General features: G+C 48.0%; 1 protein-coding gene across 3 annotated transcripts; it reads right to left on the bottom strand.

Annotated features, from left to right (window-relative positions):
* Nucleotides 1–154: 154 nt before the first annotated feature.
* CPNE9 (copine family member 9) lies at nucleotides 155–27,214 on the bottom strand. Of its 3 annotated transcripts, XM_008966861.4 has the most exons (21): nucleotides 26,955–27,214; nucleotides 26,397–26,437; nucleotides 26,229–26,275; nucleotides 26,030–26,133; nucleotides 25,521–25,557; nucleotides 25,301–25,426; nucleotides 24,958–25,034; nucleotides 18,400–18,463; nucleotides 18,176–18,279; nucleotides 17,934–18,038; nucleotides 15,567–15,608; nucleotides 15,158–15,233; nucleotides 14,998–15,051; nucleotides 14,490–14,551; nucleotides 13,422–13,468; nucleotides 12,190–12,371; nucleotides 11,798–11,925; nucleotides 4,005–4,107; nucleotides 3,336–3,393; nucleotides 2,872–2,945; nucleotides 155–556 (listed from the first exon to the last, which is right to left on the bottom strand). In XM_008966861.4, the coding sequence occupies exons 1-21, from the start codon at nucleotides 27,020–27,022 to the stop codon at nucleotides 371–373; spliced, it is 1,785 nt and encodes a 594-aa protein (XP_008965109.1). In that variant the 5' UTR covers nucleotides 27,023–27,214; the 3' UTR covers nucleotides 155–370. The 3 variants fall into 3 exon arrangements, with proteins under 3 accessions (XP_008965109.1, XP_054966903.1, XP_034811609.1); XM_055110928.2 differs by lacking the exon at nucleotides 25,301–25,426 and having other exon boundaries at nucleotides 26,955–27,212; XM_034955718.2 differs by lacking the exons at nucleotides 18,400–18,463; nucleotides 25,301–25,426; nucleotides 25,521–25,557; ... (2 more) ...; nucleotides 26,397–26,437; nucleotides 26,955–27,214.
* Between the last annotated feature and the right edge of the window lie 109 nt (nucleotides 27,215–27,323).

The following is a 27,323-nucleotide window of genomic DNA, read 5'->3' as shown; positions in this document are numbered from 1 at the left end:
TTAAGGTCTTTGAAGAATGTATGAAGAAGTGATTGGATGAACGTGTTAGGATGGGGATGAATCTAGCTGAAGCCATCCTGGTTCCCTCCCTCTTGATGTGGCCCCAGTCCTTGGGTCCCATAGTCTACCTTCGCCAACATGCATGAGACAGAGGTGGAATAAAGATCAGCTTTATTATTGGCATGAAGGCAGAGAGGTGGTGATAGTGCCAGGCCCTCTGCAGGCAAGGAGGCGGAGGGCTTGTCAGCCAGCACCGATCCTCCAAGTTGGCCCTCCCAGTGAAGTCCAGGGTTCCAGGTGCCTCTGGCTTAAAGCAGAAGCAGTGGGTGAGCAGGCTTGCAGACTGTGAGGCATTGGATATGTGGAATCCTCAGGGCTGCTCTGGAGCTGGGATCGGGCTGGGGTTGGCAGGGGGTGGGGGCCGAGGCTGGATGTCTCTGGTGCGCATATAGGACAGCAGCTGCTCCGGGATCTCGGCCAGCACATCCTTGGCCAGTCGGGCCATGCTCAACACCTGGTTCCCCGACCGGTCAACATAGTCTCGGAATGGGACGAACTGGGTCAGGCACAGACAAGAAGAGATAAGCCATGACCAGGAGAGAGGGCATGGGGGTGCAGCAGGGAGGCTTCTTTTTTGATCCCCAGCATCTCTTTCCAACTATCACAGTATCTCCCTCTCCACATCTTGAACAGTTTTCTACATTTGCTTTCTCTCCACCCACTTTTTTTTCCACCTTTTATTCACCCTCAACCCACTCCAGTTTGGCTTCACACAGGCCATTGAAACTGCTTTTGCTGATGTCGTCAGTGGCCCTGTGTTGCTAAATCAGTCCAGTGAACAGTAATTTTTAGTCCTCATCTTGCTTGACTTCTCTTTAGCTTTCCATTACATTTGACCATAATTCTTCTGGACACGTCCCACTCTTGATACCACACTCTTCTGGCTTCTTGCTTACCTTTCTTGAAGCTCCCCCCTCCCACCACCATTCCTCTGGGTCTATTTGCTCTCTAAACCTGGTCCCTTCTCTCTCTCAGCTCTCTTCCTGGATGATTTCATACACTTCCATGACTTTAAAAATTGTTCCCTGGAAGGAAGTAGAGCAGGCCAGGAGGTGGGGAGGGAGACTGGAAAGGAGGGAGCAGGGGAGACAAGGGGCAGGGACCAGAGAGAAGGGATCCTGAGAACAGGAGGAGGCCAGAGAGAGGGAGCTGGGGCAAGAAGGAGGAGGAGTCTGTGAGAAGGGGCTGGGAGGAGAGAGAGGCCTAGGAGAGGGACTTGGGGAGAGGAGAAGAAATGAGGTGTTGGGGGAGAGGGGCTGATAAGGGAGAAAAAAACAAAAGAAAATCTGTTTCTAATGACTGCCAAATGTATATATCCATCCATGACCTCTTCAAAAAATTATGTTTTATTTTTATTTATTTTATTTTTTTCTTTTGAGACAGAGTTTCACTCTTGTTGCCCAGGCTGGAGAGCAATGGTGCGATCTCGGCTCACTGCAATCTCTGCCTCCCGGGTTCAAGTGATTCTCCTGCCTCAGCCTCCCAAGTAGCTGGGATTACAGGCATGCACCACCACACCCGGCTAATTTTATATTTTTAGTAGAGATGGGGTTTCTCCATGTTGGTCAGGCTGGTTTCGAACTCCTGACCTCAGGCAATCCGCCCGCCTAAGCCTCCCAAAGTGCTGGGATTACAAGCGTGAGCCACCGCGCCCGGCCTTTATTTTTTTTAAGGTAGCAGAGATCAGGTCTTGCTATGTTGTCCAGGCTGGTCTCAAACTCCTGGTCTCAAGAGGCCCTCCTGCCTTGGCCTCCCAAAGTGCTGGGATTATAGGCATGAGCCACCATGCTTGGGCCCATCCCTGACCTCTTTTAAAGGTCTAGAACCACATATTTAGTTGCCCGTATTACCGCTCCATTCAATTTTCACAGATACTTCGAACCCAATGTGTTCACAACTGAATTCTAGCTCTTTCTGCCAAATCTCCTCTAGCTTTCCCCTTCCCAGCAAATGGGATGTCACTCACCCAGTTGCTTAAGCTAGAATACTGAGTCATCCTTGAAGCCCCCCTCACTCCCTGTCATCATCTAATCATCAAGTCTTGTAAAATTTTCTTCTTAAATATCTTTTGAACCTGCCACTTTCTCTCCCTCCCCACTGCTTCTAGCCAGATCTTTATCGCCTCCCCTCTACTACTTCAAAGGCTTCCTCACTAATGAGTCTACCTGCCTTTTCTCTTGCCCTGTTACTGTCCACCCACCATGCAGCAGCTAGAGAGATCCTTTTAAAATGCCATCTCACTCCTCTATGTAAAATCCTTCAAGAGCTTTCCAATTCTAACATACCCCCAAATTTTGCCTCCCTCCTCACACTCAGTGTGATCCTGCTACCCTAGCTTCTGCTTTTTCGTGGATCGGGCCAGTTCTTCTGGGCCTCAGAGCCTTCTCACATGCTGCTCCTCTCCCTGTAATGCTTATCCCCTCCCTTAGGTCTTGGCAAGCTAAAGAACCCTTTCCTGACTACTGTACCTATGTTAGGTCCCTGTTACAGGCTCTCACAGTGGCATTTGCTATTCCTCTGGAGTACTTATCACAATCTAATGAGATATTTATTTGTGTGATTATTTATTGTTGGTTGCCTCCACTAGAGGGCAGGGGCCTTGGGGACCTCCCGACCTACACCACGGATGTGCCAAGGCTGCAGCAACCTTCCTATTTGTCAAAAAGGATGTATTCAATGAATGAGAAAGGATGAAAGAGTGACGGGGGAAAAAAGTAGGAGACTGAGAAGGCAGTAAGTGAAAGTGGCTCCCAACTTAGCCTCTTCTCACTGTGCCTCTCAGCTCCACAGCCTCTCCCAGGTCAGGTCTACCTGAACGATGTCCCGCTCTGCGTAGCGTCCCCTAGAGGACACGCGCACATCATCACCGTCCAACTCTTCCATTGCTGCAGAAAAGACACACCCCTCAGCTGATTGGCCTCTCCAGCCCCACCCCATGCTGCCCCCTCCCTTTGAGCTCCCCTTTGGAGTCATCAGGAGAATGCCTAATGCTTGTGATCAAGTCCTACAAATATCAGTCTTCGTTATGGAGTTATTATTATTATTATTATGCCTCCCAGGCAGTCCGTCCTCCCAGGAACCCCAGAGGGAAGTATTAGTATCATCAGCCTTGGTTCTGATAAGGAAACAGGTTCAGAGAAGGTCTGTGACTTGACCAAGGCTTCACACAGGGGTATCTACCTTGTGTCTTCTGTGAGGCAGGCCCAAGTACCCAACCCCCTCCCACTTTTCTCCTTAGTTCTTAGTCCCACTCAGGGACACCCCTTCCTACTCACCCTCAAACATGGCTGGTCCTACACCGACGATAATGATAGACATGGGCAATGAGGAGGCCTGTAGGGGAAAGAGGGTGAACTGTTGGGGCAAGCAGCCATCACCAGGGAGGTGACTGTTGGGAGACAGTTCTCTGTGTATGTGTGTCATGGTTCTGCACATCTTGTAAGCAGAGGCATTGATTTTCTCTGCCCCAGACTACTTTTTCAAGGATGTTTCTATATCAAGCAGCCTTGAAAGATATAGTATTTTCCTCTAGAGCAGAGGGCATGTTTGCATACTGTCCAATATAGTTTTAAAAAAAGGTCTCCCTGGAGACCTTTGGAACAAAAGGCAAGCATGCTTACTGTCCATTATAAAAGACTCAAGTTCCCTAAGCTCAGGGTTCCTCTTCTGTAACGCAACCCACAGTGGCCGCAAGCATCATCTGTCCCTCTTCACATCATCCAGTGGGAACTGGGACTTAGAGAATTCAAGCAAATGCTAATACTCCAGCTACTGCTTTTGCTAGAAATCAAAGTCCTCTGTCTCTAATCCAAGAGTCTTGTGTCTTCTGCCAGCATCCATGAAACTGGCAGGCTAACTTGTTAGCTTGCAAGTAGGATAAAATCTCAGCCCCTTCACAGTATTGACATTACTCCTCCCTGCCAAGCCCTCCTCCTCAGACTCACGCTGACGATGGCCTCCTTGGTCTGCGTCATGTCAGAGATGACCCCATCAGTGATGATGAGCAGAACATAGTACTGGGAGCCATCAGAGATCTTGGCTGCAGCCCTGGATGAGAGGCCAAATGAGAATCCAGCTGAAAGCCAGACAGGCCAAGGGAACACCTTACCCCCAGAGCTTCCACAGCCAGTGTGTGGGCAGTGGGCAGGAACTGGGGCTTCTGAAACCCATGCTCCTTCCCCAGACCTGGCAGCCTGCCACTGCCTGCATATATATATGTATATATATCCATATATATATACACACACATATATACATATATATGAAATATATACATATACACATATATACACATATATACATATATACACATATACACATATACACATATATACACATGTGTATATATACACATATATGTATATATACACATATATGTATATATACACATATATGTATATATACACACATATACGTATATACATATATACACATATACGTATATACATATATACACATATACGTATATACATATATACACATATACGTATATACATATATACACATATACGTATATACATATATACACATATACGTATATACATATATACACATATACGTATATACATATATACACATATGTACATATATATACACATATATGTACATACATATATATATATATATCCATACACACACATTTTTTGTTTTGTTTTGTTTTTGAGACAGAGTCTTACCCTGTTGCCCAGGCTGGAGTGCAGTGGTGTGATCTCGGCTCACTGCAACCTCCACCTCCAGGGCTCAGGTGATCCTCCTGCCTCAGCCTCCTGAGTAGCTGGGACTACGGGTGTGAGCCACCACACCTGGCTACTTTTTATATTTTTAGTAGAGATGAGGTTTCACCATGTTGGCCAGGCTGGTCTCAAACTCCTGACCTCAAGTGATTCGCCTGCCTCAGCCTCTCAAAGTGCTGGGATCACAGGCATGAGCCACCGTGCCTGGTCTGCCTTCAGTAATATTTATTGAGCACTTACTATGGTAGACACTAGAGATACATGAGGAGAAAAAATAAATCCATCCCAGCCCTCTGGAGTGAGGCAGACATTAATCCAGGAATCACACAAAAAAAGTGTAAAATTACCACTGTGATGAGTGCTGTGATGGAAGGGACACTGCTATGACGGTACCAGAGGGGATCCTGGCCAGGTGCAGTGGTTCATGCCTGTAATCCCAGCACTTTGGGAGGCCGAGGTGGGCGGATCACTTGAGGCCAGGGGTTTGAGACCAGCCTGGCCAATATGGTGAAACCCTGTCTCTATGAAAAATACAAAAACTAGCCGGGCGTGGTGGTGGGTGCCTGTAATCCCAGCTACTCGGGAGGCTGAGGCAGGAGAACCGCTTGAACCCGGGAGGCAGAGGTTGCAGTGAGCCGAGATCACACCACTGCATTCCAGCCTGGGTGACAAGAGCGAGACTCCGTCTCAGATAGATAGATAGATAGATAGATAGATAGATAGATAGATAGATAGATAGGATCCTGATGTGACCCAGAAGGTAAGTGAAGGTTTCTTTAAGGAAGTGATGTTTGAGGATAGAAAGGCTAAATGAAAGAGGAGGATCTTTCTAGGAAGGGGGAACAGCAAGGAAAAAGGCGCTATAGTGGGACTAAAGGACAACTCCCCTGTGTGGAGGTCAGAAATTGAGGGAAGCAGAGTGGGCCATGTGGCTGAAGAAGCACAGAGCTTAGACCGCACAGGGATTTATCAACCCCTGGCAAGATTTTGATGTTTATATATGAGCGAGAGCAAAGGCTGAAGGCTTCCTTGCTTCCCTCTCCCCCACATTTCTTCTCTCTCCCTTCTCCCCTCTGCCAGCCACATCTCATCGCCTGGGCTGCTGGGCCCCATGCAGTCCTCCCCCTGCCAATCTAACAGCTGCTTCCAGAGCTCCTTTTCCTTCTCTCACTAGTCTTTGAAGCCAAGATTTTTTTTCCACCTGAAAAGGACTTCAGAAGTCATTGAGTCCAGTCCCTTTATTTTGCATATTCAAAAAAAAAAAAAAAAAGACCTAGAGAGGGCACAAAGGTAGTGGGAGACCCTGGTCTCTTGACTTCCAGTCTCCAGTCCTGTGCGGACTGGAAAGGATGGAGCTGTGGCTGTCCAATAAGGTAGCCTTAGCTGCATGTGGCTATTGAAATTTAAATTAATTAAATAGAGTTAAACATTCAGTTCCTTGGCCACCCTAGCTACTTTCAAGTGCCCTATATCCATATGTGGTTGGTGAGTACCATATTGGCCTGCACAGATACAGAACTTTTCCATCATTGCAGAAAGTGCTATTGGACAGTACTGTATTGAAACCTGATCTCAAAATGTGAGGAAAGGCATGGAGAGGGTGTAGAATTATAAAATAGCTTTGGGGACAGGTGGGGTGGCTCATGCCTGTAATCCAAGCACTTTGGGAGGCTGAGGCAGGAGGATCACTTGAGGCCAAGAGTTTGAGAACAGCGTGGGCAACATAGTGAGACCTGGTCTCTACGAAAAAATTTAAAATTAGCTGGGCTTGGTGGCGCGTGCCTGTAGTCTCAGCTACTCAGGAGGCTGAGTCAGGAGGATTGCATGAGCCCAGTGAGCCGTGATGGCACCACTGCACTCCAGTCTGGGAGACAGAGTAAGACCCCAACTGAAATAAAAATAAAAGTAAAATAATAAAATAAAATAATTTTGGCTCAGTTTGCCCAGGGCCCAGAGTGGGAGTGGGTCATGATCCTGGTTTTTTTCTTTTTTTTTTTTGAGACAGAGTCTCGCTCTGTTGCCCAGGCTGGAGTGCAATGGCACAATCTCAGCTCACTGCAACCTCTGCCTCCTGGGTTCAAGGGATTCTCCTGCCTCAGTCTCCTGAATAGCTGGGATTACAGACGCCCACCACCATGCCCGGCTAATTTTTATATTGCTAGTAGAGACGGGGTTTCACCATGTTGTCCATGCTGGTCTTGAACTCCTGACCTCAAGTGATCCACCCGCCTCGGCCTCCCAAAGTGCTGGGATTACAGGCATGAGCCACTGCGGCCAGCCATGATTCTCCTTTACATCCCCTACCCACTTCCTGAGTTCTGGCCCCAGCCTCCTCAGAGACCTAGCTTGGTACCTTTTCCTGTCACTTACTCATTTCATAAACAGCAATTGCATACCTACTGTGTATCAGGCACCACGCTGGGTGCTGAGCATGGAGCAGAATAGGATATTGTCCTTGGGGAGAGAGAGGATTAAACTACTAAAATGTATTGAGGTTAGGGCTTTGAGGATGTAACATCTAACCTAAGTACCTGAAAAATGGGTTGGGTTTAGCCAGGTGGTGATGGCGGTGGGAAGGTAAAGGGAAAAGTGTTCCAGAGAAAGAGAATGGCAAGTGCAAACCACGAGGAGTTACATGTAGAACTACAGCGGAGAGGCTGGACCTGGTGGCTCACATCTAAGATCCCAATGCTTTGGGAGGCTGAGATCAGAGGATCCCTTGAGCCCAGGAGTTTGAGACGAGCTGGGCAACATAGCGAGACCCTGTCTCTACGAAAAAATAATAAAATTAGCCTGGCGTGGTGACATGCACCTGTGGTCTTAGCTACTTGGAAGGCTGAGGTGGGAGGGAGGATCGCTTGAGCCCAGGAGTTCAAAGCTGCTGTGAGCTGTAATGGTACCACTACACTCCAGCCTGAGTGACACAGTGAGAACCTGTCTCTTAAAAAAAAAAAGAACTGTAGAAGACAATGGGCATCATGGAAGGGTTTGGGGGCACAGGAGGTACATCTTTGGTTCTCTGTAGATGCCTTGCATTCTCAAGGCTGTTTTTATCTGGAAGTTAGCTGAGAAAATGGGTGAGTGGCCAGAGGAGGCCAGTCTATGCCTCACTTGGCTGTAGAGTGGGAAACAGCAGAGTCCATCGTGATCATCAAAATCACAGAAGTACACTTGACATACATGATCTAATTTAATCCTCACCACCATTCTATAAGGTAGGCGCTTTAAAAGTTCCTATTTTTATGGCCGGGCGCAGTGGCTCATGCCTGTAATCCCAGCACTTTGGGAGGCCGAGGTGGCGGGGGGTGGGGTGGATCACCTGAGGTCAGGAGTTCGAGACCAGCTTGGCCAACATGGCGAAATTCCGTCTTTTCTAGAATACAAAAATTAGCCGGGCATGGTGGTGCGCACCTGTAATCCCAGCTGCTCATGAGGCTGAGGCAGGAGAACTGCTTGAACCCGGGGGCAGAGGTTGCAGTGAGCTGAGATCGTGCCACTGCACTCCAGCCTGGGTGACAGAGTAAGACTCCATCTCAAAAAAAAAAAAAAAACTAAAAACAAAAAACAGTTCCTATGTTTAAAATGAGGAACCTGAAGCTTAGAGACATTAAGTAACATCCCCAAGGGGTTATGAAGCTGGGGTCCAAGCCCATGCCTGACCAGCTGAGCCTGAAGCTGGAGCTCTTGATTCTCTCCCTCTCTATCCCCAGTCCATTATCTGGATAGTCCTCTGTACACAGTGCGCACTCTAGTCATATTAAACTCTTCACTGTTTCATGAACTTGCCCCTTCATGCCTCTGTTTTTCATATGCCATTCCTTCTACCAGGCGTACTCTGCTTCTGTTTCTCTCATAAAGTCTACCTCGTCCTCTAGACCCAGCTGAGCAGTCCCCTTTATGGTACTGGAGCCTATGCCCTACCCCCTCCCTCTAGGATACTGCTCCACCCACCAAGATGGGCTGTCTGCTCCTCTAAGTGGGTTCTCACTGCATGATCTGCTGGATAAAGCTAGATGACTATAAGTACACTTAAAACACCTTTTTTCTCTAAATTAAACAGGGATGCAATGTGAGAAGAATATAAAATTTGCATGAATTTTTAAGATGAAATACGGAAACTTCAAAGACATTTTCAGCCTGACTGCTTTCAGCTATGCCCCCAGATTCCCCCAGAGGGACGCTGTCGCTTGCCTTTGCCGACAGGCGACTTGCTAGAAAAGTCTGGGAAGCTCTGGTCTACAGAAGGTAATGATTTATTTATATTTCTGTCTCCTGCACCAAGGCGGGAGCTCCCAAGGGGAGGGACTAGATCTGATTCATCTGTGAATCTTCAGTGCCCCAGCAGAGAACTGAGCACACAGCAGATGCCCTTTGAATAGTAATAATGATAATAATAGTAACAGTAATAGCGAACACCTATAGTATATATGATGTGGCAGGCACTGTTCTAGGTGCTTGACATATATTAATTAGTTAGTCCTCACAACAACCCTATGAAGTAGACATTGTTACTTTCCTCATTTTACAAATGAGGAATAAGGCGCAGAGAGGTTAAGAATCTTGACCAAAGCCACAGCTAGTGAGTGATAGAACCAGAGTGTTAACTTGGCTAGTCTGGCTCCCGACACCACACTCAATGGTGCATTGCCCCTTTACTGAATGTTTACTAAATGAATGAATAAATTTTGAATTAGTGTAGTTGCATAAGATAATATTTAAGAAGTCAGCTTAATAACAACAAAAACATGCTCAGGTTCCAGTATTAGTGAAAAAAAAATCAGTAGTGAAATGTTATACGTATAATAATTTGACTATAATTATGGATACATAAGGAAAAGAACTGTATATACATCCACATTCCATGGGCAGTATTCAGGGTGATTTCTTCATTTCTCTATTGAAATTTTCTACGGTTATGATTAAAGAATCTATTATCATTACTGCAAATTAGAAAATAAACAAATCTACTAGAATTAATACCTGAGTGATGAAATAATCTGTACAACAAACCCCCACGTGTCACATGTCTCAAGTTTGTTATGTAACAAACCTGCACACGTACCCCTGAACTTAAAAGGAAAGTTAAAAAAAAAACAAATCTTCGCTAGGGGAAAAAGTCTATGGACATATAAATCTCACTGAAATCCTTTCACTTTTATTCCCTTTTTGTTTAATCTTTTTACTTCTGAGCTTTCTGAGGGGCTTTGTGTTAGCTGGGTTTCTTCTGTTTACTATAAAGTGGGTTTGCTTATTTTTTGTTCAATCAAATAATTTTTTTCTTTTTTAAGGTCAAACAGAGCTTATTTATGTTTATTGACATATGTTTGATTTTAGTTCTGTCATTTCATAAATTCGTTTTAAGTTTATTTTAATACCCTCTGGTTTTTTAAGCCATTTGATGTATGATCTGGGTTTTCTTTGGTTTGTGTGTGTGTGTGCATATATATATATATATATATGTATATATGTATATATATATGTATATATGTATATATATATTTATATATGTATATATGTGTATATATATATTTATATATGTATATATGTATATATATATGTATATATGTATATATGTATATATATATATTTATATATGTATATATATATATTTTTTGAGACAGAGTCTTGCTCTGTCGCCCAGGCTGGAGTGCAGTGGTGTGATCTCGGCTCACTGCACCCTCTGCCTCCCACGTTCAAGCAATTCTCTGCCTCAGCCTCCCAAGTAGCTGGGATTACAGGTGCCCACCACCATGCCTGGCTAATTTTTGTATTTTCAGTAGAGACGGGGTTTCACCATCTTGGCCAGGCTGGTCTTGAACTCCTGACCTCATGATTCACCCACCTCGGCCTCCCAAAGTGCTGGGATTACAGGTGTGAGCCACCACACCTGGCCTGCTTTGTATATTTTTATTCTGAAAATTTGGACAGTCACTCATCTAGTTTTTAACTTATCATTTATTGAGCATGTACCATGGGCCAGACACTGTGCTAATACTTGTTACACTATTATCTAATTTTAACCTTGCAATAACTCTATAAGGAAGCTGCTATTGTCGTCCATTATTACACCACCTTACAAGGATGAAGTGGATGCTTAAAGAGGCTAAGTTGCTTCAGGTCAGATGGTTAGTGAATGGTGGAGCTAGGATCACACTCAGGTCTGATGCTAAAACCTATGCCTTCACCACAGTGCTGTAGGCTCTTCTCTCTCTTACCCAAACTCAAGCCCTGGGTTGTCATTCTCAGGCAGTGGGGTTAGGGTCATTTGCTGACACCCTTTCTGCCGCATAATAAGGTACAGTCATCCCTCAGTATCCACGGGGGATTGGTTCCAAGACTCCTGTGGATACCAAACTCCTCAGATATTCAAGTCCGTCATATAAAATGGTGTAGTATTTGCATATAACCTATACACATCGTCCTGTATACTTTAATTTTTTTAATTTAAATATTTAATTTAAAAAAATGAGCCAGGCATGGTGGCATATGCTTGTAATCCCAGCACTTTGGGAGGCTGAGGCAGGTGGATCACTTGAGATTGGGAGTTCAAGACCAGCCTGGCCAACATGGTGAAACCCCGTCTCTACTAAAAACACAAAAACGAGCCAAGTGTGGTGGCATGCGCCAGTAATCCCTGCTATTTGGGAGACTGAGGCAGGAGAATTGCTTGAATCTGGGAGGCGGAGGTTGCAGTGAGCCGAGACCATGCCACTGCACTCCAGCATGGCAACAGAGCAAGACTCTGTCTCAAAAAAAAAAAAAAAAAAAAAAAGAGATGGGGTCTCACTAAATTGCCTAAGTTGGTCTTGAACTCCTAGGCTCAAGTGATCCTCCTGCCTCAGTCTCCCAAAGTGTTGGGATTACAGGTGTGAGCCACCATGCCTGGCCTCTCCTGTTTACTTCAAATCATCCTAAATTACTTAGAGTGCTCCTGACTATCCTTGGGGAGTCAATCCCTTATGTGGGTCCCCTCATTTCCCCCAGCTTCCACCCAGTTCCCTTACCTGGCCACTTGGTTGATGACAGGAGCAAAGTAGGTGGGCCCATAGAGCTGCACTGTGCGCAGGCTCTGGAAATAGCTCTCCAGCACACCCTCGATGCCCGCACAGTTGGGGTCCTCATCATTGTTGTTCTGTCAAAGAATATGCCCTGCCAGGCTGAGCCCATGCAGGGTACATGCAGGAGTGCTCTGATTCCAGCTCACTCCTTCCTTTTTCCATCAGTCCCTTTCATGCTCCCCTCCAAACCCAGCCCTGCTCCCCTCCCTGCTCTGCTATCCTCTCATAGCTTCCTGTTCCTCTACATGCCCTTTGAAGAAATGTAAACAGAACAAAATCATCAACTTGGGTGAACCAGATGCCAGGGCACGGAGGGTAAGCTCTGGCCAATACCATACCAGGGGGAACTGGTGGGAGATCCGTCCCTCTGGGGGCAGCTTGGCCCCAAAGCCATAAGCTGGGAAGAGCTTATCACTGTCATAGTCCTGGATGATCTCTCCCACTGCCTTGAGGGCCATGGCATAGGCGCTGAGCTGGTAGGGACTCATGTAGTGCAGGGAGGTAGGCTGCAGAGGATTCCCTGTAGGGACACAGGAACCCCAGCCTCATGATCATCTGGATCATCCATCTGTTCACCTGCTTATCTTTGTGTGCATTCATCCACCTATATCCATTTACCTGCTTATCTTTGTGTGCATTCATCCACCTATATCCATTTATCTGCCCTCTACCCATGTCCTCCCTCCTTATTTTACCCAATCATCCATTTGTTCATTTATCCATCTATCCACCCACACATCCCTATATCTATTCATCCATTTACCTACCTACTCACACATCCATCCACCCATCTACCTAGCCATACATCTATCTTTCAGTCTACTTATACATCTTTATCCACCAATCTCTCCATTCTCTTATGCAGCTATCCACTTACCCACTCATCCATCCATCAGTCCATCCATCCATCCATCCATCCACCCATCTCTCCATTCTCTTATGCAGCTATCCACTTACCCACTCATCCATCCATCAGTCCATCCATCCATCCATCCATCCACCCACCCACTTGTCTACTTGCCATTTTTCTTCATTTTCCACCCATCTATACAACAGTATTATTTTATCCATCCGGCTAGCCAGCCCTCTCCATTCCGTTCATTCTCTTGTCTATTCTCATATGGATCTACCCACTCATGCATTTCCCCTAATTACTTGTTATTTCCCCAACTTAAACTTTAGTCCATTTGTCCACCCACATACCCATCGATGCATCTACTTGTCTAACCTATTATACTCACCAACCCATGTACCCACTCCATTTGTTCATGGATCTATGCATCCATTCATGACTCACCACCTGTTCACCTCTCCATCTCTCCTTATACCCCCTTTCTCTCTCATCCATCAGCCTACTCATCCACCTGTTGAGCTATATATCCTTTCAACCCTCTATGATCCATCTACCCATCTATTTTTCTGCACTCTATTTTCCTGGCTGGCTTTTGCCTAAGTTTGGGTTTCTTGGGTAGGTAAACTCTTATCTCTAGGTAGGAATCCAGGCCAACTCCTAATGACTCCCTTAGAAGTGCCTTCCCACCTCCGCCTTTTTCACTCATCCGTGTCTCACCATTGGAAGCCGTGAAGTCAATAGCTACTGTGAAGTTCAGCTGTGTCCTGTTGGGGAAGCAGATGAATTGAGAAGTGAGGAACTAATGATTATTACATCACTATTTCTCAAACAGTAATGTGCATATGGATCACGTGGGGCTCATGTTAAAATGCAGATTCTGATCCAGATGGTCTGGGTAGAGCCTAACAAACTCCCAAGTAATGCTGATGCTGCTGGCTCATGGACTACACTTTAGGTAACAGAATTAAATGCCTACTGTGTGGCAGGTGTATTATATGTCATTTAATTTAACCCTTACTATAGCCCTAAAGTAGTGATTAATATCCCCATTTGGCTGGGCGCCGTGGCTCACGCCTGTAATCAGCACTTTGGGAGGCCGAGGAGGGTGGATCACCTGAGGTCGGGAGTTTGAGACCAGCCTGACCAACATGGGGAAACTGCATCTCTACTAAAAATACAAAAAATTAGCCGGGTGTGGTGGCGCATGCCTGTAATCCCAGCTACTTGGGAGGCTGAGGCAGGAGAATTGCTTGAACCCAGGAGGCGGAGGTTGCAGTGAGCCAAGATCGCACCAGTGCACTTCAGCCTGGGCAACAAGAGTGAAACGCCATCTCAAAAAAAAAAAATCCTCATTTTACATAGGAGAAAAGTGAAGTTCAGAGAAGCAAAGTTACCTTTCCCAGGTCTGCCTGCCTCCACCAAACCAAACAGAATGTCCCCTATAGTCTGCTTGGCTTTGCCCTCTCTTCTACCTCTCCCTCTTGCCTGACTATAACTTTGTTTGTGCCCCAGTTAGGTTACTGGGGCCACCAATGAAGACCACTGGTCTGGGAGCCATCTTCCCAGGAGGAGTCGAAAGCTAAGAATGAAAAGCAGCCCCATGAAGGGAACTAAGAGGAGCAGTATTTTGCATTTTACAGAGCACTTTATAGTTGGCCAAGTGTTTTAAAGTTTATCTCCATGGTCTCACTGGGCCCTGACCATTCATAAATAAGAAACCTGGGGCTCAGAACTGGGAGTAATTTATTGCCGGGCTTTCAGCCCAGAGCTTGGCCTGTGACTCACCCTCCCTTGATGTAATCAACAAAAGTGAATTCAGAGTCCACAGAGAAAGAGAGCAGCGTCACCTGTGGGACAGAATAGGCAGCCCTGGCACTTTGGAAAAGGCAGTTGGGGTGGCAGAAGGAAGTGAGGCACATAGGGGCTTGGAAAGAGGCACGTGATGGGAAGCACATGATTCCACCCGCTCCCCCAGTCAGCCCCACCCTGTTCAACTTCTGACAGGGGAAAAGGGGAAGCTGTCAGAAACATAGTTGGATTTCCAAAAGTATATTAAATTGGGAAATACAACTTAGGTTTTTTTCTTTTATTCTGCAAAAGAGTGAAGTCAGAAAAATTTCCTGAGTGAGAAAAAAACAAAGAAAAACTTAAGTGGTGCTCCTTGTGCCCAATATTACTATTCCAAGTAATCTGTGCCCACTGTCTTGCCCTGCCCTCAATATTTGCCATGCTGTGTCAATGGGGACAGACACAGAAGGATCCAGGGAGGGCCACGGCTCTAGGGAGCACTCACAGTTCCTGAGTTGACATATTTCTTCTTCTTACATTTCTTCCGAGGGTTAAGAACCTAAGGGGAGGAAGTAACAGTGATGATGAGAAACAAAGGAAGGGAGGTCCAGACAGCACACTGGGATGGAGGGCCTGGGTGACCTGGGCAGGGCTGGAATGCTCACCTCATATACTGTGAACTGGTTCTGGGCCTTGCTCAGCTCCCGGTAGCTGGTGGTGAACTCACCAATGAAATCGTGGCTGCAATGAGGTGGGCGTGGCTAAGCAGCAGGTGCTGCTGGTTTGGAACCAGAGCTGAACCCAGTCTTTCATTCCTCCTATCCTAAGCCCCTACTTAGGCTGCAGGGCAGCCTAGTGCTGGGGCCATAAGGGAGGCCAAACATAGGGGAAAAATGGGAAGAGACAGTGTCCAGAGAGACAATTGGGGGGATCAGTTGTACCCAAGACACTGGTGTTTATCATCACCTTTCCTGGCTCCTAAAGCTACTTTGGGGTTCTCAGTGAATGTACAACATATTATTGAGAACTGCTTGGGTCAAGTACAGGAGGAGGGACCATGTGGGGCAGTTCTACCTTCCATCCCGGTCCCAGTCGTACACATCAATCTTCACCGTTCTGAAATGTAGGAGATAAACATACGCTAGGTGTGTATGATAAATCCCAGAGACACCCTCATACACTTAACCACACACATAGCATCTCCCCATCCACCCATCTGTCTTCCCATTAAGTTGTTCATCTTTCAACCTACCTGCCATCCTGTCTATTCATTCATCAGTCCGTGCCTGTACCTAACCACCTACCCCTATTAATACTACTCTGGTTAGTACCACTAATACTTTGTTTGTTTCGTTGTTGTGTTTTTTTGTTGTTGTTGTTACCACTTTGAGCCTTATTGTATTCCAGACATTTTTCTCAGCACATTCACAGATTGTCTCATTTAACTTAACAATCACCCTATATAAAGTAATTACTATTATTATTATTTTGGGATAAGGAAATTGAGGAAAAAAAGATGAAAAGGCAGATGAACAAATGAATAAGCAGATACATGGATGGATCGTTGGATGGGTAAACTGGTGAATGGTTGGATACGTATGTGGATGGATATATGAGTGAATTGATGGGTGGGTAGAGGGGCAGATAAATGAATGGACAGCAGAAGAATGGATAATTGGACTGATGGGTGGATTTGTGGCTATACAGATGATGGGTGATTAACGGATGAATGAGCTGATGGATGGGTGGGTGATAAATTGGTAAATGAGAGTTTGATGGATGACTGGGGAGGCAGGAGGATGAATAGAAAAGCAGGTGGAATACAAAAAGATAAGTAGAGTGACAAGTGGATTGATGGTTGGATAGATGAATAGATGGCAAATGGATGAACGGATGGATTTATAGGTGAATTAGTTGATGGATGGGTATAAATTAGATGGATAGGCCAACCAAATGAATGAGTAAATGGGTAGTATAAAGACTACCCATTTTGGGATAAGGAAATTGAGAAAAAAAAGTAATTTGGCTAAGATCTCATAGCTAGTAAATGACTGAACTGAGATTTAAACCCAGGCATCCTGATTCCAAAGACTTTGTTCTTAACTGTCATGCCTAAATCATTCCATATGTCTACCTATCAGTATATCAGCCCATTCAACCATCCGTCTATCCATCTAGCTACCTATTTACCCATATATTTGCCAGTCCAATTACCTATCAGTTCATCTCTTTAGCCACCTAACTATACATCTAGCCATTCACTGACTCACTGAGGCATGCAAGCATCCATCTGTCTGTCTGTCTACCAACTATATAACATCTATCCATCTGGTTATCCATTCATCAGCATAACCATTCATCTACTCATCTATGTGCCCATCCATTCTTCCACCTTCCACCTACCACCTATCTTTATTTATTATTTATTTATTTATTTATTTATTTTTTGAGATGGAGTCTCGCTCTGTCGCCCAGGCTGGAGTGCAGTGGCGTGATCTCGGCTCACTGTAAGCTCCACTTCCCAGGTTCTTGCCATTCTCCTGCCTCAGCCTCCCGAGTAGCTGGAACTACAGACGCCCACCACCACGCCCGGCTAATTTTTTTTGTATTTTTAGTAGAGATGGGGTTTCACCGTGTTAGCCAGGATGGTCTCGATCTCCTGACCTCGTGATCTGCCCGTCTCGGCCTCCCAAAGTGCTGGGATTACATGTGTGAGCCACCGCGCCCGGCCCCTACCATCTATCTTTATACTACCCATTTACTCATTCATTTGGTTGGCCTATCCATCTAATTTATACCCATCCATCAACTAATTCACCTACAAATCCATCCATTCATCCATTTGCCATCTATTCATCTATCCAACCATCAATCCACTTGTCACTCTACCTATCTTTTTGTATTCCACCTGCTTTTCTATTCATCCTCCTGCCTCCCCAGTCATCCATCAAACTCTCATTTACCAATTTATCACCCACCCATCCATCAGCTCATTCATCCGTTAATCACCCATCATCTGTATAGCCACAAATCCACCCATCAGTCCAATTATCCATTCTTCTGCTGTCCATTCATTTATCTGCCCCTCTACCCACCCATCAATTCACTCATATATCCATCCACATACGTATCCAACCATTCACCAGTTTACCCATCCAACGATCCATCCATGTATCTGCTTATTCATTTGTTCATCTGCCTTTTCATCTACCCATTCACCTACCATTCCATCCATCAGTCGATCCATCCCTGGATAGTCCACCTATCCATCTGTGTGGCTATCCATCTGCCTGTCCATCCACCCAACCTCATGCCCCAAACTCTGTCTCACTGAGCAGGACCCTCCAACGCTATTACGATACTTCTACTATCATTCTTGGGCCCAGGAACCACACTGGCATGTCATTGGCTCCTTACTCCCCAGCTTATGCTGGAGCCAACCTGTCATAGTCTCCATTGCACAGAGCCCGCACAGGGATGCTGAAGGGCTGCCAGACAGGATTCAGCGTGTTTTTCACAACCTCTGTCTTGTGGCAGATGGTGAACCTGGAGGGGAGTGGGAAGAATTGGTATAATTTATCTCGTGCCCGGGGTAGGACTGAATCCAGATGCTCTCAGAGATTCCCCCACTTGTTAAGCACATGGCCCACCCCAGCCTAACAGCCCTGATGGCAGTGACTCACGTGCCATCCTCATTGCTCCTGTAGAACACAAGGAAGGGGTCTGATTTCCCAAAGAAGTCCTTCTTGTCCAGCTTGTTTGCACACAGCTGCATGGTGGCAATGTCCTAGGGATGGATGAAGTTGGGCTGATGACACCCAAATTGTCCATAGCCTTCAGACAGTCCATTAAAGGGTTTATGGGGAGAGAAGGGAGCTCCTGGGTCTAGCATGTGGCCCTTACTGACCCGACAATTGCTAAGCTCTTCTGCAGTCAGCAATATGGTCCCACACTTCTTGCCTGGTACACCCCTGGAAGCAGAAAAAGCCTCTTAGTGAGAGGAGGGAGGGTAGGCAACAAGGATTGAGTGGCCAGTCTGGGGTTAGGTGGGCCAGGGGATTCAGTTTGCCATTTACTGACAGTCCCTTCTGTCTTGAGTGCCTTCTGGTGAGGAAGGGCCTCACTTTGACTGGGTGGGGTCTGCAGTCTGGTGAAAAGGGGTTAGAACAGCTTAGGTGAACATCTCACAACAGTAGCATGAGAAAGACATGGGATTTAGAGTCAGTGGATTTTATGATTGTTAAGCTGTGTGACCCTGGGCAAGTTATTTACCCTTCCTCGGCCTTAGTTTTTTTCTCTATGAAATGGGAATCATGATGAATTGTCAGGGCTGTGAAGAGATCTGAATGAGTGCATGGAAGGAAAAGCAACTCGTAAGCCTTATAGATATGAGCTGGTTGTAGTCTTCAAAGCTGACTTGGTTCTTACTATATGCCGGGTGCTGTGATAGATATGAATTGGGCAACTGGCTCTCTCCAGCTCTGCTAGACTGCCCGCAGGGAGCTTTGGGGGCGGGGGTAGGTGGAATGTCAATGCCAATAGGTAAGTAGAGTGGGTTGTAGTGATACTGAATGAGGCAGAAGAATTTCTGTGCAGACCCAGGGACAAAAGGGCTAGCTTGTTAGGTCAAAGCTGATGTGCTTTCTGAAGACCATGGAGAGGGAGATTTAAAAGACAAGGGAAACTTTATCCTTTCCTGACCCTAGAAGGAACACTTCCATGTGCTTGAATGGTGCATACGAGAACCCCCATCCCCAGCAGTAAGAGACCTTGTTGATAGGGGCCTGTGAACCCTGATTCCCAAAGGGATCCAAAATGTGGCAGAGAGAAAACTAGGTCAGGAGGGTCCTGGGTTCCAGTCCTGGCTCTAACTTGCTATGTGATTTTCCCTATCCTTAGAATGAGAGTTGAACTATTTCTTTGGCTCCTTTGATCTTTGACTCTTTGCGCTTTGCAAAGAGGGAGTGTGATGAGAATAGGTTCTATTCGCCTACGGCCGGGCGCGGTGGCTCACGCCTATAATCCCAGCACTTTGGGAGGCCGAGGCGGGCGGATCACCTGAGGTCAGGAGCTCGAGACCAGCCTGACCAACATGGTGAAACCCCATCTCTTCTAAAACTGCAAAAAAAAAAAAAAAGAAAAAATTAGCTGGGCGTGGTGGCGGGTGCCTGTAATGCCAGCTACTCGGGAAGCTGAGGGAGGAGAATCGCTTGAACCCGGGAAGCAGAGTTTGCAGTGAGCTGAGATCAAGCCCTTGCACTCCAGCCTGGGTGACAGAGTAAGACTCTGTCTCAAAAAAATAAATGAATAATTCGCTTGCACATCCAGGACCAACAAATTGTTGATCCTGTTGCCTCCTCACTGTTCTTTGCCTCTTTGATGTTCTCCCTTACCACCTCATCCATCCAGTGTGAATTCCAGTCAGTGATTATAATAATCATTCCCTTGCATCCTGTCTCTTTTTTCCCTTCTCTCACTTTTTTTTAAGAGTTGGGGTCTCACTATTACCCAGGCTGGAGTACAGTGGCACAATCATAGCTCACTGCAGCCTCAAATTCCTGGACTCAAGAGATCCTCCCACATCAGCCTCTCAAGTAGCTGAGACTACAAGTGCACACACTACACCTGGCTAATTTTTAAATTTTTACTTTTTTAGAGACAAGGTCTGGCTATGTTACCCAGACTGGTCTTGAACTCCTGGCCTCAAGAGATCCTCCTGCCTCAGCCTCCCAAAGTGCTTCGATTACAGGCGTGAGCCACTGGCCCAGTCTTTGCTCTCACTTTCGATATATTTACTTGGCAGAACCACAGCTCTAGTTAAGCCTCACTCTGCCTAACCCATACTGCACCTGTGAAACTGAACATGGCCAGACAAAAACACAATTATGCGAACTTGTCTCATTTCAAATGCATGATGCAGACTTCAAGAGGGTCCTTACTGCTACCTCAGAGTCATACTGTACATCCCAAGGCCCTCCACTCTCCAGTTCTGGTAGATGGCAGTTTCACTCCTTCTTTCTCCTCAATCTCTAAAGCCTCCTCCCCCATCCTCATTCTCAGCCAATGACCTTGTTTCCTACTCACTGAACAAAATTGAAGCAACCAGAAGAGAATGTCCACCCACCACCACACCTACCTTGCCACCAGTATCTTCACCCACACAAGTGTGACTCCTACAGTTGCTATAAATGAACTGTCCTTGTGCCTATTTATCCCTCCACTGTGTACTATATTTCATACTGTCTTGTCTGCACGAGAACATCACTTCAGTAATGCTCACCTCTTTTTATTACATCAAGTTTTCAGTTTCTACTTGGTCATTCCCATCAATATGTAAATGTAGTATAATTTTCCCTTTTTTTTTTTTTTTTTTTTTTTTTTGTAGAGATGGAGTCTCACTATGTTGCCCAGGGTGATCCTGAACTGGGCTCAAGTGATTCTCTCACCTCAGCCTCCAGAGTAGCTGGGATTACACTATGCCCGGCCAATGTAGTATAATTTATCTCATGTTAAATTTTTTTTTTCTTTTTTTTTTTTTTGAGATGGAGTCTTGCTTTGTCGCCCAGGCTGGAGTGCAATGGTGTGATCTCGGCTCACTGCAACCTTTGCCACCTGGGTTCAAGTGATTCTCCTGCCTCATCCTCCCTAGTAGCTGGGATTACAGGCACGCTCCACCACGCCCAGTTAATTTTTGTATTTTTAGTAGAGACAGAGTTTCGCCATGTTGGCCAGGCTGGTCTTGAACTCCTGACCTCAGGTGATCCACCTGCCTCCACCTTTAGGATGCCTCGGCCTCCTAAAGTGCTCGGATTACAGGTGTGAGCCACCTCACCCAGCCTTATGTTAAAAAATTATAAACTTGGCTAGGCGTGGCAGCTCACCTCTGTAATCCCAGCACTTTGGGAGGCCAAGGTGGGTGGATCACGAGGTAAGGCGTTCAAGCCCAGCCTGGCCAAGGTGGCGAAACCCCGTCTCTACTAAAAACTACAAAAATTGGCCGGGCGCGGTGGCAGGCGCCTGTAATCCAAGCTACTCGGGAGGCTGAGGCAGGAGAATCGCTTGAACCTGGGCAGCAGAGGTTGCAGTGGGCCAAGATCACACCACACCACTGCACTCCAGCCTGGGCGACAGAGTGAGACTCCGTCTCAAAAAAAAAAAAAAATTATAAACTTATTCTTGACCTCTCTTCCTGCTTCAGCCACATCTCTTTTTCTTTTCTTTTCTTTCTTTTTTCTTTGTTTTTTTTTTTTTGAGATGGAGTCTCCCTCTGTTGCCCAGGCTGGAGTGCAGTAGCGTGATCTCGGCTCACTGCAACCTCCGCCTCCCGGGTTCAGGCGATTTTCCTGCTTCAGCCTTCTGAGTAGCTGGGATTACAAGCGTGCACCACCACTCCCAGCTAAGTTTTTTGTATTTTTAGTAGAGATGGGATTTCACTATTTTGGCCAGGCTGGTCTGGAACTCTGGACCTCAAGTGAGCCACCCACCTCGGCCTCCCAAAGTGCTGGGATTACAGGTGTGAACCACCGCCCCTGGTCACACATCTTTTCTTTTCTCCCCTTTGCTGTAAAACTCCTTGAAAGATTCCTTGACTTGGGCCGGGTGCGGTGGCTCATGCCTATAATCCCAGTACTTTGGGAGGCCGAGGCGGGCGGATCATGAGGTCAGGAGATCGAGACCAACCTGGCTAACACGGTGAAACCCTGTCTCTACTAAAAATACAAAAAAAATTAGCCGGGCATGGTGGCGGGCGCCTGTAGTCCCAGCTACTCAGGAGGCTGAGACAGGAGAATGGCGTGAACCCGGGAGGCGGAGCTTGCAGTGAGCCGAGATCTCCCCACTGCACTCCAGCTGGGTGACAGAGCAAGACTCCGTCTCAAAAAAAAGATTCCCTGACTCCTTTCCCGCTCTTCCATTGTCTTCACCTCCACCTCTCCTTCAAAACTGTGCTTAAGAGTCAACAGGGATTTTCATCTTGCTAAATGCAATGGCCAATTCCCAATCTTCATCTTATTTGAGCTGTAGCAGCATTTGATGTGGTTGGTAACTCTCTCCTTCTTGATAACCCTTCTCTTTGCTTCCATGACATCACCCTCTCTTGGTTCTTCTCCTACTTCATTAATTGCTCCTTTTCAGTCTTCTTTTCTAGGTCCAATTCGTGGAGCCTCGGCCTTTGGTTCTCTCTCTCTCGTCTCCCTCTTTCTCTCTTTTTCTCCTGTCCTTCCTCCCCTCCTTTGGTGATCTCATCTAATAGCATGGCTTTAAAGTTAACATCTAAGTCCGGGCTCAGTGGCTCATGCCTATAATCCCAGCACTTTGGGAGGCCAAGGCAGGAGGACTACTTGATGTCAGGAGTTCAAGACCAGCCTGAAAAACACAATGAGGCCCCCTGTTTCTACAAAAAATAGTTCAAAAATTAGCTGGGGCCGCTGGCATCCACTTGTAGTTCCAGCTACGTGGCTTCTTGGAAGGTTTAAGTGGGAGTATTCCTTGAGCCCAGGAACCGGAGGCTGCAGTGAGCTACCATTGCACCATCGCGCTCCAGCCTGGGCTACAGAGTGAGAGCCTGTCTTGAAAAAACAACAACAAAACCAACATCCAAGACTCATTTGCTACCTCCGCTTGGATGTCTAACATTTTACATGTTTATAAAACATAAAATTCAACATGTCAGATTGAACTCTTGATTGAATTCCTCCTCCAACTTGCTTCTCCTTCACGTTTTTTTTTTTTTTTGTCTTTTTTGTCCACAGACAGTCTCACTCTGTCACCCAGCTTGGGGTGTCACCCAGGCTTGAGCCCAGGAGTTTAAACTCCTGGGCTCAAGTGATCCTCCCACCTCAGCCTCCCAAGTAGCTGGGACTACAAGTGCGCACCACCATGCCTGGCTTTCCTTTGTTTTTTTTCCTACTATCTCAGTTGGTGTCAATTCCATCTTTCCTGTTGTTCAAGCCAAAGATCTTGGTATTGTCCTCAACTCCTCTTTTCCTCTCACATTCATATTCAATCTGTCAGGAACCTGTTAGCTCTACCTGTAAAATATTTCCCGAATCTGACCACTTCTCCCCTCCTTCACTGGTAGCATCCTGGATTACTGTCAGAGTCTTCTCATTGGCTCTCTGCTTCTACCTTTGGCCACCCAAGGTTTATTCTTTTTTTTTTTTGAGACGGAATCTCGCTCTGTTGCCCAGGCTGGATTGTGCAGTGGCACAATCTCGGCTCACTGCAAGCTCCACCTCCCAGGTTCACGCCATTCTCCTCCCTCAGCCTCCCGAGCAGCTGGGACTACAGGCACCCACCACCATGCCTAGCTAAGTTTTTGTATTTTTAGTAGAGACAGGGTTTCACCGTGTTAGCCAGGATGGTCTCGATCTCCTGACCTCGTGATCCGCCTGCCTCGGCCTCCCAAAGTGCTGGGATTACAGGTGTGAGCCACCGCGCCTGGCCCCCAAGGTTTATTCTTAACCCCACAGCTAGCACCATCTTTTGTAAGCCGCCATATCATGTCACTCCTCCGCTCAGAACCCTCCAGTGACTCCCGTTTCAGAGGAAAGGTGGAAGTCTGCTGCAAGGCCCTGTTAGCTCTTCAACCTCACTTCCTCCTGCCTCCCAGTCACCTGGCTCCAGTCTTGCTGGCCTCCTTGCTGTTCTTTGAATGAACCAGGCTTTTGCACTGGCAGTCTCCTCTGCCTGGAACATTCTTCCTCCACATGTCTGTACCATTTACTCCCTTACCTCCCTCAGGTTGTTGCTCCAAAGTTACCTGTCTGTGAGGCCTGCTCAACCGCACTGTTGAATCCTGCACCTCCCACTCACCCATTATTTCCAGTTCCGTTGATTCTGCTCTACTTCGTCTCTTTCCCCATAGCACTTAATATTGTCTAATCTATTATGTAATTTACTTATGTCTATTTTGTACTGTCCTCCCTGCACAACTAGAGTATCAGCCCCCTGAGGACAAGAACCTTTGTTTTGTTCACCATTGCAAGCTAATCCCCTTTAACAGTGGCTGACATAGGGTATGTATACATAGTGTTTGTGGAATGAATGAAGCCCTGGTGCCTAGAACAGGGTGTGGGATATAAAACATGCTAATGCATATTTAGTGAGTGGATGTAATGGTAATTCCTGAGGATTTGACTTAGTCCGGGGGAGCTTCCCTGTGGAGAGGGGGCTTGGAAGTGGACCTTAAAGGTTGAATCAGACTTAGAAAAAGAGTGAGGAGAGAGAGAGAGAAACAGAGAGAGAGAGAAAAAAAAAAAAAAAAGAAAAGAAAAGACATATCAGGCCTGATACTGACTCGGGCAGAGCACTGGAAATTGGACTTTTCTACGAGGGTGATGGGAGCCGGTGCAGGCTCCTGACCAGGGGCAACCCCAGCCTCCACTTCTATCAGTCAGCGGCATCCTTGGGAGGGAGAATTTGGAAGCTCCCACCCCACTCCCACACCCCTTCCTATTCAGCTTACGTGAGGGTTCGCTCTACTCGGCTGCCCTGGCCTCCAATCACCTCTCCCAGGGCCAGGAACGCTTGTCCCAGGAAATCCTATGCAGGACAAGGAGTCAGCAAGACCAGAAGCTCTTGAGTGCTGAGTCCCAGCCTAGCCCCAGTGATGCTCCTGCACAGGACCAGGGCAGTTCCCAGGCGAATGAGTGGTGCAAGAGCCACGGCCCTGCATGGGCTTTAATGGAGGGGGTGTGAAAGAAGGGGTCTGCGAGCAATCTCTGCCTTGTAGTGGGTCATCAGTCCAAGCCTGTTCTCCACAATACCACCCCCACTCCCAACCTCTGCCCAGCCCCATTCAGCCTCACCTTCTGCAGGTCCCAGCAGTGGCAGCCAAGAAGGAAGAGGAACAGTGAGTAGGGGGCACAGGCAGGACACTCAGGCAGGAGGAGAGGGACCAGGAGGGTGGGTTGGGCGCCTGAAGAAGATGGGGTCTGGGTCGAGGGTTGGGAGGAGTTCTAAGAGTCGTTGAACACATCTAAGTGCCTCCTGTGCGCTCCGCCAACCCTCGAGGAAACGTTTGCTCACCGGTTTGGAGATGTTGGTTTTGGAGTCCACGTTGTACCTGGGAAAAGAGTGGAACCGGTGTGGGGTGGGGCTGGGTGGGGGAGAGGGTGGAAAGGGGTCGGGCACCGAGTCTTGGTGAAGATTTTGGGTGGAGGGATGGGCGGCCGTGGACCCGAATTCAGCTTTGGTCTCCTTTTGGGGAGGAGTCAGGGTGGGCTGAGTAGTCAGACGGTCAAGCCTGGGCCGAGGCCAAGTCAGGGGCTGCTGGGGGCAGGGTTGTCTGGAAGGGGTCGGGCCTGAGGTGGAGCTGCGATAGGAGCAGAGTTGTGGGCGGGGCCAGAGCGGGGGACGGAACTGGACCGCATCCCATAAAAGGGCAGGGCTCAGGCTAGAGGGGGCCATTCAGAATGGGAGGGAGGCCTGCGAGAAGAACCAGGCCGGAGGCGAGGCGGGGGTGGGGCCAGCCAGAATTCCGGGCGGATCCAGGTCGGGGGCGGGCCAAGCCAGAATTCCAGGCGGGGCCTCCTCACACATCGAAGCGCAGATTTTGCTTTTCCTCAAAGAAATAGTCGAGGACGAATTTGCGCACGAAGTCTGGGTTCAGCGTGTTATCAATCACCTCGGTCCGTCCGAACTGGGTAGGGGGGTGGAGGGTCAGCGTGGGACGTGCAGACGGGCAGGGGAATTCCCGGGCGACGCCCTGGGCCGGGAGGGGGCTCTGGGACTCACCTCCCGCCACTCCTGGCTGGCCCGGCTCTGCGTGTAAAGCACCACCACTGCAGGTGGGGGCGGGGAGGGAAGGACGTCAGGTCGGCTCCCACCCCTGGCCCCGACTCCACCCGCCCCTGAGTCGCGCCCAGACCCCAAGTTCCCCCTCCCGGTCCTGGAGCCGCCTACTGGGGTCGGACTTGGAGAAGGTATCAAGGTCTAGCAGGTTCCTAGAGAAAAGCAACAGACAGACAGAGTGGATCATCCTGGAGTCCGCCCGCCTCGAGTCGGCTCTGAGCCGGGCACTGAGAGGCATGGGGCCCGCATCGAACCTCTGTCCCCCATGGCTACCCCCAGCTGGGGTCCGCTCTGTCAGCACTCTGGACAGCACCGGAAATCGCTGTCCAGGAACCATGGCTCTGCAGACTGGACGCGAACGCACCCACACTGTCTCCAAGGGCCCAGGAAAGAGGGCTCGCCCCAGAACTTTATCCTCCTGGGGCCGAGCTCCTACCGGATATCTGCGACCCACCCCCTGAACCCGCAGGCTGAGCCCTTTTTTCGGGGTGGGGCTGCCCAAGACCCCCCGCTTCTCGACCCCACCAGCTACTCGCCGTCATCAGCTGTGATTTTCCAGCCAATTTCGCCTCTCCCCGGGGGTCTAGCCCCTGCCCAGGCTGAGCCCCGCGGCTGGCTGGGGCTGGGGCAGTGCCAGTGCCTAAGCCCTCCCCAGCGCGGCCCGCTCACCGGCAGGACACGGTAATTTCAATCTTGGTGGCCGGGACGCTGCGCTCGGAGGCTCCGCCGAGAGACATGGCTGGTCGGGCGACCAGAGCCGCAGGAGGCTGCGAGACCAGGGCTGCTGGGGCTAGGGGCGACGGCAGCGGCGGGGCCGGCTCATGTGCCGCGGTGTCGGCGGCGGCGGCGGCTGCACTCGCTCCAGCCCTGCGTGCGCTCCCGCCGCTCGCGCCCTGACAGTGGCCGCCGGCGGCAGCGGCTCCAGATGGCAGCACAGCCCCGCCCGGCCCTGCGGGCGGCCCCCGCCCCATTGGAGCAGCCTGGAGCCAGCGGGGAACCTCACCCCGACTCCCAACTCCAACCCACACCTTGGTAGAG

Source organism: Pan paniscus, chromosome 2 (genome assembly GCF_029289425.2).
Source record: "Pan paniscus chromosome 2, NHGRI_mPanPan1-v2.0_pri, whole genome shotgun sequence".
Lineage (NCBI taxonomy): Eukaryota > Metazoa > Chordata > Mammalia > Primates > Hominidae > Pan > Pan paniscus.
The sequence above is the reverse complement of the archived record's forward strand: the minus strand, read 5'-3'. Positions and strand labels throughout refer to the sequence as shown.

Bases quoted from the DNA above. Each gene is read 5' to 3' on its own strand.
- CPNE9 (XM_008966861.4), bottom strand. From the start codon at position 27,022: ATGTCTCTCGGCGGAGCCTCCGAGCGCAGCGTCCCGGCCACCAAGATT. The intron at 15,234-15,566 runs GTAGAACTGCCC...ACCTCATTGCAG, and splicing joins GACTGGGACCGGGATGGAAG to CCACGATTTCATTGGTGAGT. The intron at 2,946-3,335 runs GTGAGTAGGAAG...TCTTTTCTGCAG, and splicing joins AGGACCAGCCATGTTTGAGG to CAATGGAAGAGTTGGACGGT.